This window comes from Marmota monax, unplaced genomic scaffold (genome assembly GCF_021218885.2).
Source record: "Marmota monax isolate L192 unplaced genomic scaffold, Marmota_monax_Labrador192_F-V1.1 WCK01_AAM20220418_F8-fsc00149, whole genome shotgun sequence".
NCBI lineage: Eukaryota > Metazoa > Chordata > Mammalia > Rodentia > Sciuridae > Marmota > Marmota monax.
This window is the reverse complement of record NW_026693170.1, coordinates 258,568-269,796: the sequence shown is the minus strand read 5'-3', so window position 1 is coordinate 269,796 and position 11,229 is coordinate 258,568. Positions and strand designations below refer to the sequence as shown.

General features: G+C 57.0%; 1 protein-coding gene and 1 non-coding gene across 4 annotated transcripts; both read left to right on the top strand.

The window, feature by feature from the left end:
* The first annotated feature begins 1,921 nt into the window (after positions 1–1,921).
* Positions 1,922–10,869, top strand: Nop53 (NOP53 ribosome biogenesis factor). 3 transcript variants are annotated; one of them, XM_046455477.2, is made up of 13 exons: positions 1,922–2,173; positions 2,540–2,604; positions 4,575–4,683; positions 5,149–5,348; positions 5,698–5,768; positions 7,474–7,569; positions 8,444–8,548; positions 8,626–8,808; positions 9,147–9,322; positions 9,500–9,566; positions 10,119–10,195; positions 10,290–10,346; positions 10,613–10,869. In XM_046455477.2, the coding sequence occupies exons 1-13, from the start codon at positions 1,950–1,952 to the stop codon at positions 10,659–10,661; spliced, it is 1,479 nt and encodes a 492-aa protein (XP_046311433.1). In that variant the 5' UTR covers positions 1,922–1,949; the 3' UTR covers positions 10,662–10,869. The 3 variants fall into 3 exon arrangements, with proteins under 3 accessions (XP_046311433.1, XP_046311434.1, XP_046311435.1); XM_046455478.2 differs by having other exon boundaries at positions 10,593–10,869; XM_046455479.2 differs by lacking the exon at positions 10,613–10,869 and having other exon boundaries at positions 10,290–10,350.
* LOC124100348 (small nucleolar RNA SNORD23) lies at positions 9,604–9,712 on the top strand. Its single transcript, XR_006854229.1, has one exon. It is a non-coding gene; the product is annotated as a small nucleolar RNA SNORD23 (small nucleolar RNA).
* Positions 10,870–11,229: the final 360 nt, after the last annotated feature.

Below are 11,229 nucleotides of genomic sequence, written 5' to 3'. Positions count from 1 at the left end.
AATTGCTGATGCTGGCTTTGAATTCGCGGTCTTCCTGCCTCAGCCTCCAGAGCCAATAGGATTACAAGCGTGTGCCACAGCGCCCTGCAAGACTGGCTTTTATGAAGCTGTAGATCCCTTTGGATGGTTGCAAGGACCCAAAGGCCTCTGAGCTTGTTTTATTATTTGTAAATAGCAAATATGAGTTGATTATTAGATTAAGTCTCAGGGGCGATAGCTAACGCAGATATCAGGCACAGTCTTCAATGCTTTACTTTTGTGTGTATGATGCTGGGGATTGAACCAGGGCCTTATGCATGCAAGGCAAGCACTCTACCAACTGAGCTATATCCCCAGCCCTTGCTTTATGTTTTTAATCTTTAGAATAATCTATCATAATCGTTCCCATTTTATGGATGATGAATGATCCTGAATCTGTGCTTCTAGGGATCTCGCCCCATCCCTCTTTTGCAAGGCTTGGGATTGAACCTAGGGCCTTACACGTGTTAACTAGGGATCCGGATAGTGTATATTTTGAACACTCCTTGAATGTTCTGTGTTTCCAGCCTTGACAATCCTAAAAATATTTGATTTTCAAGATTCTAGGATTGGAACACTGAGAGGCCAAAACCTGAGATTGCAGTGTGTCTTGTGCTAAATCTGCTACTGTCAGTTCTGAAATCAGCCAGACGTGGTGGCACACACCTATAATCTGCTGTCTCAAGGGGCAAAAGGTGCGACTTATGCAGTCCAAGGGGAGAAATAATGTCCATGTGCTTCTGCCCTAGTCAATGCTTTATTCACTCAAGTCACTCAATATAATTTCACTCTATAGGTTCTTAATCAAGAAAATGACCATCCTTAATGCTAGCCACTGCAAGAAATAATCAATTCACAGCAAGCAATTCTAGATTAATTCTAAGCACCACAAACACACTGAATCAGGACAGGCTCAAGACATTCCTTTTGCATGCTAAATTAAAGTCTCAAGCCTTAGGCTCTAAGTCCAGCAGATGCACACTCACTCAGATTGTGGTGATCAGATCAGAAACCAAAGCAGGCTTCTCTTCGGTGAAGCTGATGGCTGGTTGAGGATCAGGCAATGAAAACGTGTTGGGATGTCAATCCAGGTCCTCATCAAGCTCTCAGCGTGAGGGCATCATTGTCAGCTGGCTGAATGTCTGCTCATTTGCTCCAATATTTATATCAAATTTGGGGGTTTTGGACAGCCCTTTCAATCCTTATCAGTTGGCACCGGGTCTCTCAGTGACATCATTTACCCTGGGGTTAAAACATCTAGTCTGGTGGTCTCCACCCTGATCTTTTCGCCTTTCCCTCTTATCAGCAGAGGAGAGCCAGCCAGAGACTAGACTCTTGAGTTTATCAGGGTGAGGCAAAGTGACTTGTTTGTGCCTGAGGGCCATACTGGAGGGCTCCATTAGGCAGGCCTGATGAGACTGCAGGTTTTAAAATGGAGTTGCTTAGGCTCAGGCCTAAGGCCCATCCTCACTTCCCAGCAGCTCTGGAGGCTGAGGCAGGAAGATTGCACAAGTTCAAAACCAGCCTTAGAAACTCAGTGAGACGCTGTCTCAAAATTTAAAAAAATAAAAAGAGCTGGTGATGTAGCTCAGTTGTTAAGTTCCCCGGGTTCCATCTCTATTACCCAAAAAATAACAATCATCATCAGACCTTGGGCGGTCGGGAAAGATGTTTTGCTTAGGACAAGAGCCAAGAACCTATAACCCCCTTCCCGCAACTAGGAATCGGCAGATTTGGTTGCAAACACTGGAGGAGAAAAGAGCCATTTATCCTGTACCAAGATGGCAGGCTCCACGCCCCTTTCTCTCCCCTACCGCTTTACCAATATGGCTGTCACAGGAAGTGCGTAATAGGAGAGGCCGGGAGAGCTGCGCGCGCAAGATCCGAACCGGATTTCTGGGCATCCGCGACTGAGTACTTCCTTTAACAAGATGGCGGCAGGAAGCAATGGCGATCGTGCCAGACGCTGCTCGAAAAGCAATGCTGATTCTGGCTTCCTGGGCCTGCGACCCACGTCGGTGGACCCGGCGCTGAGGCGGCGACGGCGGGGCCCAAGAAATAAGAAGCGGGGCTGGCGGCGACTCGCTCAGGAGCCGCTGGGGCTGGAAGTTGATCAGTTCCTGGAGGACGTGCGGCTACAGGAGCGCACGACCGGGTACGTGGGGCGGAACTTCAGGGAGCTGGGCCCAGTGCGAGGCCGAGGGTGCTTGGGCGGCTTCCGGGGGGCTGGGGAACCTGCCCCAGGTAGCGCGCGAGTTACCAAATTTCGTAAGTAAGAATACAGGACCCCCAATTAAATTCGAATTTAGTGAGCAGTAATTAACTTTTTAGTAGAAGTAGGTCCCATGTACCCACCCTAGCTTGGTGCATTTTAAATATCAGGCTCTGGAAACGGAGGGGCGAGGCCCAAAGAGCCCCACGGCGGGAAGAGGGGGCTTGAATGAGGATGCTGAACCCCGAGATTTTAAAACTGTTCTCTTCCTCACAACTTTAACTGATGGTCTGCATTTCTGTCCCCCAGCGGCTTAGTGTCAGAGGCCCCTGATGAAAAACTGTTCTTCGTGGACACTGGCTCCAAGGAGAAAGGTGAGGTGGGCTTTTGTGCAGCAGGACTACCGTTGACTGTTATGTGGCCTCGAGCTTCTGAGAAGATCTGTGTGAAGGCAAACACCTGCTCAGATTTCATCTTGAACGAGAGCATTTTGGATGGGTGAAAAGAAGACAATGTGGGGGAGGCTGAGGATGTAGCCCAGTGTTCCAGCACTATCCTGATGGTTCCATCCCAGCGTTGTAAAAAGCTTTTTCTTTTCTTTCTTTCTTTCCTTTCCTTTCTTTCTTTGCTATGCACAGGTAAGCCAGGTAGAGTTTGCTTTGATAAGTTGTCTTCTGGTAGCTGCAGAAAAGTCAGTCATGTTGCCTACTTTAAATCAGATCTGAGCCGGATCCAGTGACACATGCCTGTAATCCCAGCAACTTGGGAGGCTGAGGCAGGAGAATCACAAATTCACAGCCAAACTCAGCAATTTAACAAAGCCTTAAGCAACTTGAGACACTGTCTTGAATTTTTTTTTTTTAATTAAAGGGGGGGGGCTAGGTGTGACTCAGTGGTTAAGCACCCCTGGGTTCAGTTTCCTGGTACCAAAAAAAGAAAAAGAAAAAGAGATCTGTTTTAGTTAGTAAGATGAGGTTTTGTAAGAACAAAAAGATGTATTTTAAACACTAGGTAACATGCTTACTTTAATTTGCCAGCAAGCATCGTGGTTGGGACCTGCTCTAACAAGTGGACTGAGAGTGGATTGGGGATTGCTTTGATGAGTAATAGGGATTACATCAGTTATGTAGAAAAACAAACTTTTATATGTGGCCTGGTAGGAAAGATGGTGGAATGAAATGGACATCACTATCCTAAGTACATGTTGTGTACAACTGGAGAAATGAAAAATTGTGCTCTGTGTGTACAATGAATTGAAATGCATTCTGCTGCTATGTATAAAAAGTTAGAACAAGTAAATAAGTTTTTTAAAAAAGGGAAATAAAAAAAATACGTGACCTGCTTTAATGAGGGGTCTTCTTTAGGAGGGCAGTTAGTTTTCCTGAGCAAGGGAGAAAGCTACTCCAACAGCATGATGTCCCCAGTGAACTTGTGAGAGGTCAAGGGTCTATTCAATGGAAACAGGACCCTTTCCAGTGAGCAAAAAATAATGAAAGGAGCTGCTTTGAAGCACAGGGGCTTTGAATGAGCAGGTGAAGGTGGTTGTTTACAGAGTCACTTTTACAGAGGTGGGGACATCAGTCCGAGGATGGGATGGTCATCAGGGGCCCAAGGGCCTGTTGTGGTGAGCAGGAAACCTTTAGGAAGCACAGAAGACGCACATGGAGGCTGGAGCTGGAGCTCAGGCAGAGCACTTGCCTGGCACGTGTGAGGCCCTGGGCTTCATCCCCAGAACCACAAAAAAGACAGAGAAGATGGTAGTGCCGTGAGCACCCAGGGATCCCTGTTGTGCTTCTGTAATGAGCACGTTGCTATGGTGCACAGTGGGGTCCTCACTGAGGAAGCCCAGGGGAGGAGCCCCTCTCTGTAGCCTCAGGGGTTGTGAAAGGTGCAGTGCCTGCTATGTTTTGCTTTAGTCTTACTTTTGCTGGTTGGCCTTTGAAGGAAACAGCAGAGGACACTGCAGGGCCGTACTGGGTCCTGAGTATGCTTTTGGGTGCTCCCTACATCTCAGTGTCACTTGACTGCTCTCTTTCGTTCTGTGGCCCTTTTCTGGCTGCAGCTGGAGCCTCTCAATGTGGGGCTGTGGATGTAACTCCTCCCGTGTCCCCAACCTGCCTGTGCTGGCCCAGGATGTGGGTATAGTGAGGGTCAGGACTTGGCCACTCTGGGCCCTACCTTTGGGGGCTCTTCCCTTGCCTGGGAGTCTGGGGTCCTCTGGGTGTGCCCTGGGATAGTGTGGGTTGCAGGCCTGTGGCTCCTATGGAGCTGAAATGGGGTTGGGGAGGCTGGTCTTGGGCAGTGGGGGAGTCTGAGGCCTCCATCCCTTCTTCTTCCACTCCAGAGTGGAAAAGGAAGAAGACTCGGGTCCAGAAGAAATCGCTGCTCCTCCAGAAACCCCTGCGGGTGGACCTTGTCCTTGAGAACACATCCAAGATCCCTGCCCCCAAAGAGTGAGTGTTCTACCAACACTTAGTTTCATCCTTCTGCCAGAGACTGGCTTTGAGGGACTTCCTGGGGGTGGAGTGTTGGGGAAGTTGGTTAGGGTCAGACTTGAGTTTTAGGGGACTGGAGAACGAGGCTGGCTAGGTTGCTGGGCCCATGCCGTGGGGAGCAGTCTGGACCTGGCTAGGGGACAGGGCTGGGGGGGAGTCTGGGAGCTTGGCTAGGGGCGGGTCAGGCAGCACTGCAGAGGGGACAGGTGATGCCGAGGTGAGTTTTAACCTGGCAGGTGTGAGGTGCCAGGGGACGTCCAGGGCAGGGTCCTTGCGTTGTTGGGTCGAGCTCAGGAGCATGGCTGGGAAGAGGCCTCTGAAGGGCGAGAGGTGCAGTGTCTCTGGGGAGGGCTGGGCAGGGGCTGCCTCGGTGGCAGGAGCCTCTCCAACCTGCTGCCCTCTGCTGCTTCCTGCCCCCCGCAGCATCCTCGCTCACCAGGTCCCCAATGCCAAGAAACTCCGGCGGAAGGAGCAGCTATGGGAGAAGCTGGCGAAGCAGGGCGAGCTGCCCCGGGACGTGCGCAGGGCCCAGGCCCGGCTTCTCAACCCTCCTATGGCCAAGACCAAGCCTGGGCCCGAGGACACCATCCAGCGGCCCTTCTATGACCTCTGGGCCCCGGACAGTGAGTGTTCTTGGTGTCACCTGCTAATGGCTGGGACTGACATGGACAGTTGTGTGGTTTGCGTGCTGCATGGGAAGACTGCGTCCAAGGGCTGCCCCAGCAGAGTTGAGCACCCTGAAGTGGTGCCCTCTCCCCCGTGCTCCCCTTTCTGCAGTTGTGGGATCTCACGCCTCAGCCTGGGGTTAGGGTCATTGCCTGAACCCAGTCTGGCCGTGGGCTGGCTTGGTGTTTGTGAATCTCTTTTCCTCACCTGAGCGTCAGAGCCATTTTTTGGAAATGAGGAGGGGTTGGAGGGAGGCCCTGGGTGTCCCAATGCCAGAAGCCCCAGAGCTGCTCGCTGTCTCTGCAGACCCTCTGGACAAGCCGCTGGAGGGCCAGGATGCCTTCTTCCTGGAGCAGACCAAGAAGAAGGGAGTGAGGGTGAGGAGGGGAAGGCGGCTGGGGGCAGGGGCGGGGGGCGGGGGCGGGAGCGGCAGGAGCCCTCTGCATCCTGGCGGCAGTCTCTGTCTCTGCCTCAGTGCCTGCCATCCAGGTGACCAGGCTCCTGCCTGCTGTCCCAGCTCCAGCCTGGCTGGTGTGCCGCGTCCTTTCTCACCTGCAGACAGCAGAGGGGCTTAGTTCACGGGGCAGTTGGGGAATTTAGAGGTGACGTGGAGCCACTGTGGCCAGCACACTGGGCATTATTATTTTGTGGCCGTCTGTACTGGAGAAGGAGATGCTGAGTATTAGGAGCTAGGAACTAAATCTTGGGGTACAGCTTCATTCAGGGACAGGTGTCGGCATCCTGCTGGGCGCAGCAGCGCAGGCACAGGAGGCTGAGGGTGCAGCACCATGGCACCAAGACCTGGGAGGGGTGGGAGGTCTGGGGACGGGTTGGAGTCGGGAAGCCTTGCTGGAACAGTGCCAGCAGCTTAGGGACGTGGAGGGGGGCGGCGCCGGCAGAGACTGCTGGCCAGCAGGTGCACAGGCCGCCAGGTAGGACAGGCACTGTGCAGGAGCCTGGAGGAGGCCAGTGCAGCGGGGGGCTGCAGGCCAGGTGGCGGGGTTGTTGTGACTGGGGTTGGGGAGGCCACCAGAGGGTTTCCCGCAGGACGCAGAGCAGTGTAGGCACTGGGCGAGCGTGAGGGGCCAGGTTCACCGGGAGCCAAAGTTATTTGGTGGTTCCTGAGCCAGTGTGGGCTGGTGGGGACCAGGACAGAGTTCCAGGACAGAAGCAGCAGGTTCACAGGGGCTGGGTGTAGAGAGCTCGCATGGCATCCACGTGACCCCTTTTCTTGTGAGCGGTGACCTTTGCTGGGACACAGACCTAATGGAGAGGAGGAGCAAGCACTCCTGGAGAGTGCAGGGGGCACTTGAATCACATGTGGCCTTGTGAAAACGCAGGTCCTGGTGGCTCACATTCCCTACGAGCTCCGGGCTCCCCTGGGGTTCTCTGGCCACACTGACCAACAAGACTCTAGAAAGCATTTTTCCATTGTGCCTTGCTCTGCCGGAGGGGGGCGCTCAAGCCTCTGTGGCACAGCTGGAGGTGTAGTGATGCCACTAAGCACTCCCACTCCAGGGGACGACACCATGTGGCCTGTCACCTGGAGAGCTGACAATCTTGCCTGCGGGCAGCTCCCCTGCCCCCAGAACATCTGTCTGCCACTGGAGATGCTGGGTCCCACAGGCCGCGTAGCCAGGCAGCTGCAGCCCTGCCCTCCTGGGCCTGGGGCCCAGCACTTTGGGTCGTGAGGTTGCAAGTGCCAGGCCTCCCGGGCTGTCTGGTCCGTTGGTGCTGCTGTGACAGAACCCTGGAGGCTGGGAGATGAACAAGGGATAGAGGTTTATTGCTTGCAGTGTAGAGGCTGAGAGCCCAGGACGGAGGCGGCAGCAGGTCTGGTGTCTGGTGGGGGCTGGTCTCTGCCTCCTGGGGGAATCTTGAAGCCTAGTCTTCGCCCCGGAAGGTGAAGGGGGGACGCTGGTGAAGCCCCTCCAGGAGGAGTCACTCTGGGACTCGCTCACCTCCTGGAGGCCCTGCCGCCTCATGTCATCACATGGGCAGTTAGGCTTCAGTGTGAGTTTTAAGGGACACCTTCAGGCCTCAGCCTGGGCCTCAGCCTGCCTTGGCCTTACCTTCCTTCAGCGGCCACCTCGTCTCCACATCAAGCCCTCCCCGGCACCTGCTGTGGAGGTGACACCTGCAGGAGCCTCCTACAACCCGACCTTCGAGGACCACCAGGTGGGTGCAGGCCCCAGCCCGGCCCTTCTGGGTCCAGCTCTGCTGCTCGGTCACTTTGCCGTGCCAGCCCTGTGCTGGGTGGCACTGGGGACTCGGATGAGACCGAGAGCCCTCTGAGGTCTGTTCCTAGACAGCAGTGACCCAGGGTGGCTGGGGCTGGGAGTGTGGCCCTTGCCCAGCCGGGGCGGCCTGGAAGGGGGGTGTCTGCGCTAAGAAGGCTGAGGAGGGGAGTAGGCTTTCCAGGCGGAAGGAACAATGTGTGCAAAGGCCCGAGGTGGGGACCCAGCACCTTTCAGGAGGGAAGTCCTTGACGTAGATGCCAAGACCTCAGATCCAAAGATGGGCAGCGTGGCAGTGGGGAGATCTGAGTTCAGGTTCACTTCCCAGTCATTTGTTGGAGCACAGATATTGTGAGCCAAGGTGACAAAGCCCCTTCGTGCACGTCTCAGGGACAGGGTGCTAGAGAGTTCAGGGTCACTGCCCCAGGTGCAGATCCAGTGCTGGGAGGTGTCCAGTTGTCAGGCGGCCTCTCCGCCAACCACGAGGAGAGGACGTCCCCGAGAAAATGCATGTGACGGGGGGTGGGGGGGGCATGCATCCATCACCCCTGCAAGAAGCTGACCGCCCATTTGCTGTTGCCACCGTGTCCCCGCCTCCTCTAGACTCAGGCATCCCCACTCTTCCTGGCCTAGGAGCCTGTTTATTGTGGACATTTTATTTTGGTGAAATTCTAGTGTGTAGCAGCCGCAGAAGGGACAGGGCAGGTGTGAGGGTCGGTTAGAGCCCCTCGGGAGTGGTAGGGGCCTGAGCATGGGGCGGGGCTGGAGCAGGGCTTGGGACTTGCAGGAGCCCTTGTCCTCGCGTCTGTCTCTAGGCCCTGCTCTTGGCGGCCCATGAAGTGGAGCTGCAGCGTGAGAAAGAGGCTGGAAAGCTGGAGCGCAGGCTGGCCCTGCCCGCCACAGAGCAGGCGGCCACCCAGGTGAGCGCAGCCCACGCCGGCCCCGCCCCGCCCCGCCCCTGCCCCCTACGCAGCTCCTGACCTGGCCCCCTCCCCAGGCGTCCACCTTCCGGGAGCTGTGCGAGGGGCTGCTGGAGGAGTCTGACGGGGAGGCCGAGCAGGACACGGGTGAGGAGCCGGAGGCCGGAGGTGCCGAGACCTCGCAGGCACCTGGCCGCCTGCCCTCCGTGGAGAAGAAAACAGAGCAGCAGCGGCGGCGGGAGAAGGCCGCGCGGAGGCTGGTGAGCCCTGCCCCGGCCCCTCCTGGACTCCTCTGCTTTCCCGCCCTGGCCTCCCCTCTGCCCTGGGCCTGCAGGTTCTGCTGTCTGGGGCCTCACCCACTGTCTCAGCTGGGACCGTCCAGCCACCCTGGGGAGGGGCAGCAGGGCAGTGAGCAGGGTGCAGCCCCTGCCTGGGCTCATGGCGGGGACTGAGGGCCAGAGACAATATTGGAGGTGATTCCGGAGCACAACTAGTGAGGGACACTGACGGGCATGGAGGCGACAGGAGAGGCTGGGCCGTGGGCTTGGAGGGCCTGGTGGGGCACATGGTGAGTCTGACCCCTCCCCCCTGCCCTCAGAGGGTGCAGCAGGTGGCGCTGCGGGCTGCCCGGCTCAGGCACCAGGAGCTCTTCAGGCTGCGCGGGATCAAGGCACAGGTGGCCCAGCGGCTGGCAGAGCTGGCAAGGCGACGGGAGCAGCGGCGGATTCGGCGGCTGGCCGAGGCAGACAAGCCCCGCAGGCTGGGGCGGCTCAAGTGAGGCCCGGGCTTGGCTTTGGGAGGTTGGGACGCCCTGGCACAGGAACACCTGGGAGACTGCCATCCCTCCACACTGTGTCCCCTGAGGCCCGATCTCCCCAGGAGGCTTTGGACTGGGGTTTCTGGGTGTGCTGGAGTATAACCCCTCCGTGCCCTGCATTCCCATGTTCCCAGGTACCAGGCTCCTGACATTGATGTGCAGCTCAGCGATGAACTGTCCGGCTCGCTCAGGACCCTGAAGGTACCTGCCCACGGCCAGCGTGGTGCTCTGGAGCCCGTGCCCAATGATGACACCATCCTTGCTCCCCGTGCCCCCAGGGGCTATGGGCGACACCTTGGCTGCCCTTGGGCTGGGCCGGCTGGGCCGTTGCCTGGGGGCTGAGGGCACGAGGTTCTGAGGGGGGCAGGTGACGGCGAGGGCCAGTGACTCTCAGAGTCTTTTGGTCCAGCCTGGTTCTTGTTGGATGCCCTCACCCTCTTCAGTCCTGTGAGGTCTTCCTGAAGCTCAAGACAGACCCTATCCCTCCCCTGCTCCGAACCTGCCTGGCCCCTCCCCAAACCAGGAGCCCTAGGAGGCCTGGCCTGGCCTTGGGGCTGCCTTAGCGACACCTTCTCTCTGGCCGGGCCTTTGCCCCATTGTTTCCTGGGACTGGTGTTTCCTCTTCCGCTTCCCCTCCAGCCCCTTCCTGCTGATCCAGACCCACCATGGGGCCAGGTGCAGCGCCTGGCCGCTGGCCCTGCCTTCGAGCAGTGGAGGTCTGCCATCCTGCTGAGGCTCCCTCTCTTCCTGCAGCCTGAGGGCCACATCCTGCGTGACCGCTTCAAGAGCTTCCAGAGGAGGAACATGATCGAGCCTCGGGAGCGGGCCAAGTACGGGCTCAGCTGCTGGGGTGGGGGGTGGGACCCCGAGCGTGGTGAGGTTGCTGGTCCCTCATCTTCCCTAACGTCCCCATCCTTTCTCCAGGTTCAAACGCAAGTACAAAGTGAAGCTGGTGGAGAAGCGGGCGTTCCGCGAGATCCAGTGAGCAGCTCCCTTTCCCGAAGGAGGGGGCAGGCTGGGCTCTGGCTGGGATTTCATTTACTTGAACCCAAAGGGGCCTTTCTTCCTGGGGCATTTGCCAGTCCCAGGGCCCTTGCCAAACCCAGACTCCCTTGGCCAGGCCTGAAAGAGGATCAGCCCAGTATCTGAACTCTGAGTGTGGGCGTGTGGGTTGCCAAAGGTGCATTGAGTGGGCAAGGATGTGGGACCCCCCCCATCTTCCCTCAGCCTCTCTCTTCTGTCTGCAGGTTACAGCGGCTGATGCCAGCGCCCTGCTCCTCAGTGAAGCACCTCTGAGCCACATATGCCCACCTGTCTGTGATCCCAGTGGCTCAGGAGGCTGAGCAGGAGGATCTCAAGTTCTAAGCCAGCCTCAGCAACTTAGCAAGACTGTCTCAAAAAATAAAGAGCTGGGGATGCTGCTCAGTGGGAAAGCAGGTTCAGGCCCTAGTCGTGAAAAAAATAAAGCCTCTTCCACCGCCCCAGGGCTGCGGGGCTTTCTTCAGCCACTGAGCTCCCTCCCTGCAGTCTCTGCACATCCCCCTCCGCGCACAGGGGGTTGGGACCATAATGTTATTTTCCACCAAAGCCTGGTGCAGACCCAGGCTCTGTCAGGCCATCAGCCATTGGAGAAGATGCGGAGCCTCAGACAGACAGCCACATGTGGCTGGTGGCAGACACAAGCCCCAAACCAGAGAAAACTGGAGGTGGGAGGTGAGGGGCAGGCCAAGCTGCAGGTCTGGCTGGCACTGCGGGTGGCCACTCCTGCTGTGCTGAGCTAGGGCCTGTGCTCTGAGGTGCTCAGCTGCTGTTGGGGAAGGGGAGGCTGAGCCCCTGTGTTCTCGGGGGGAAGGTGGTACCAGGG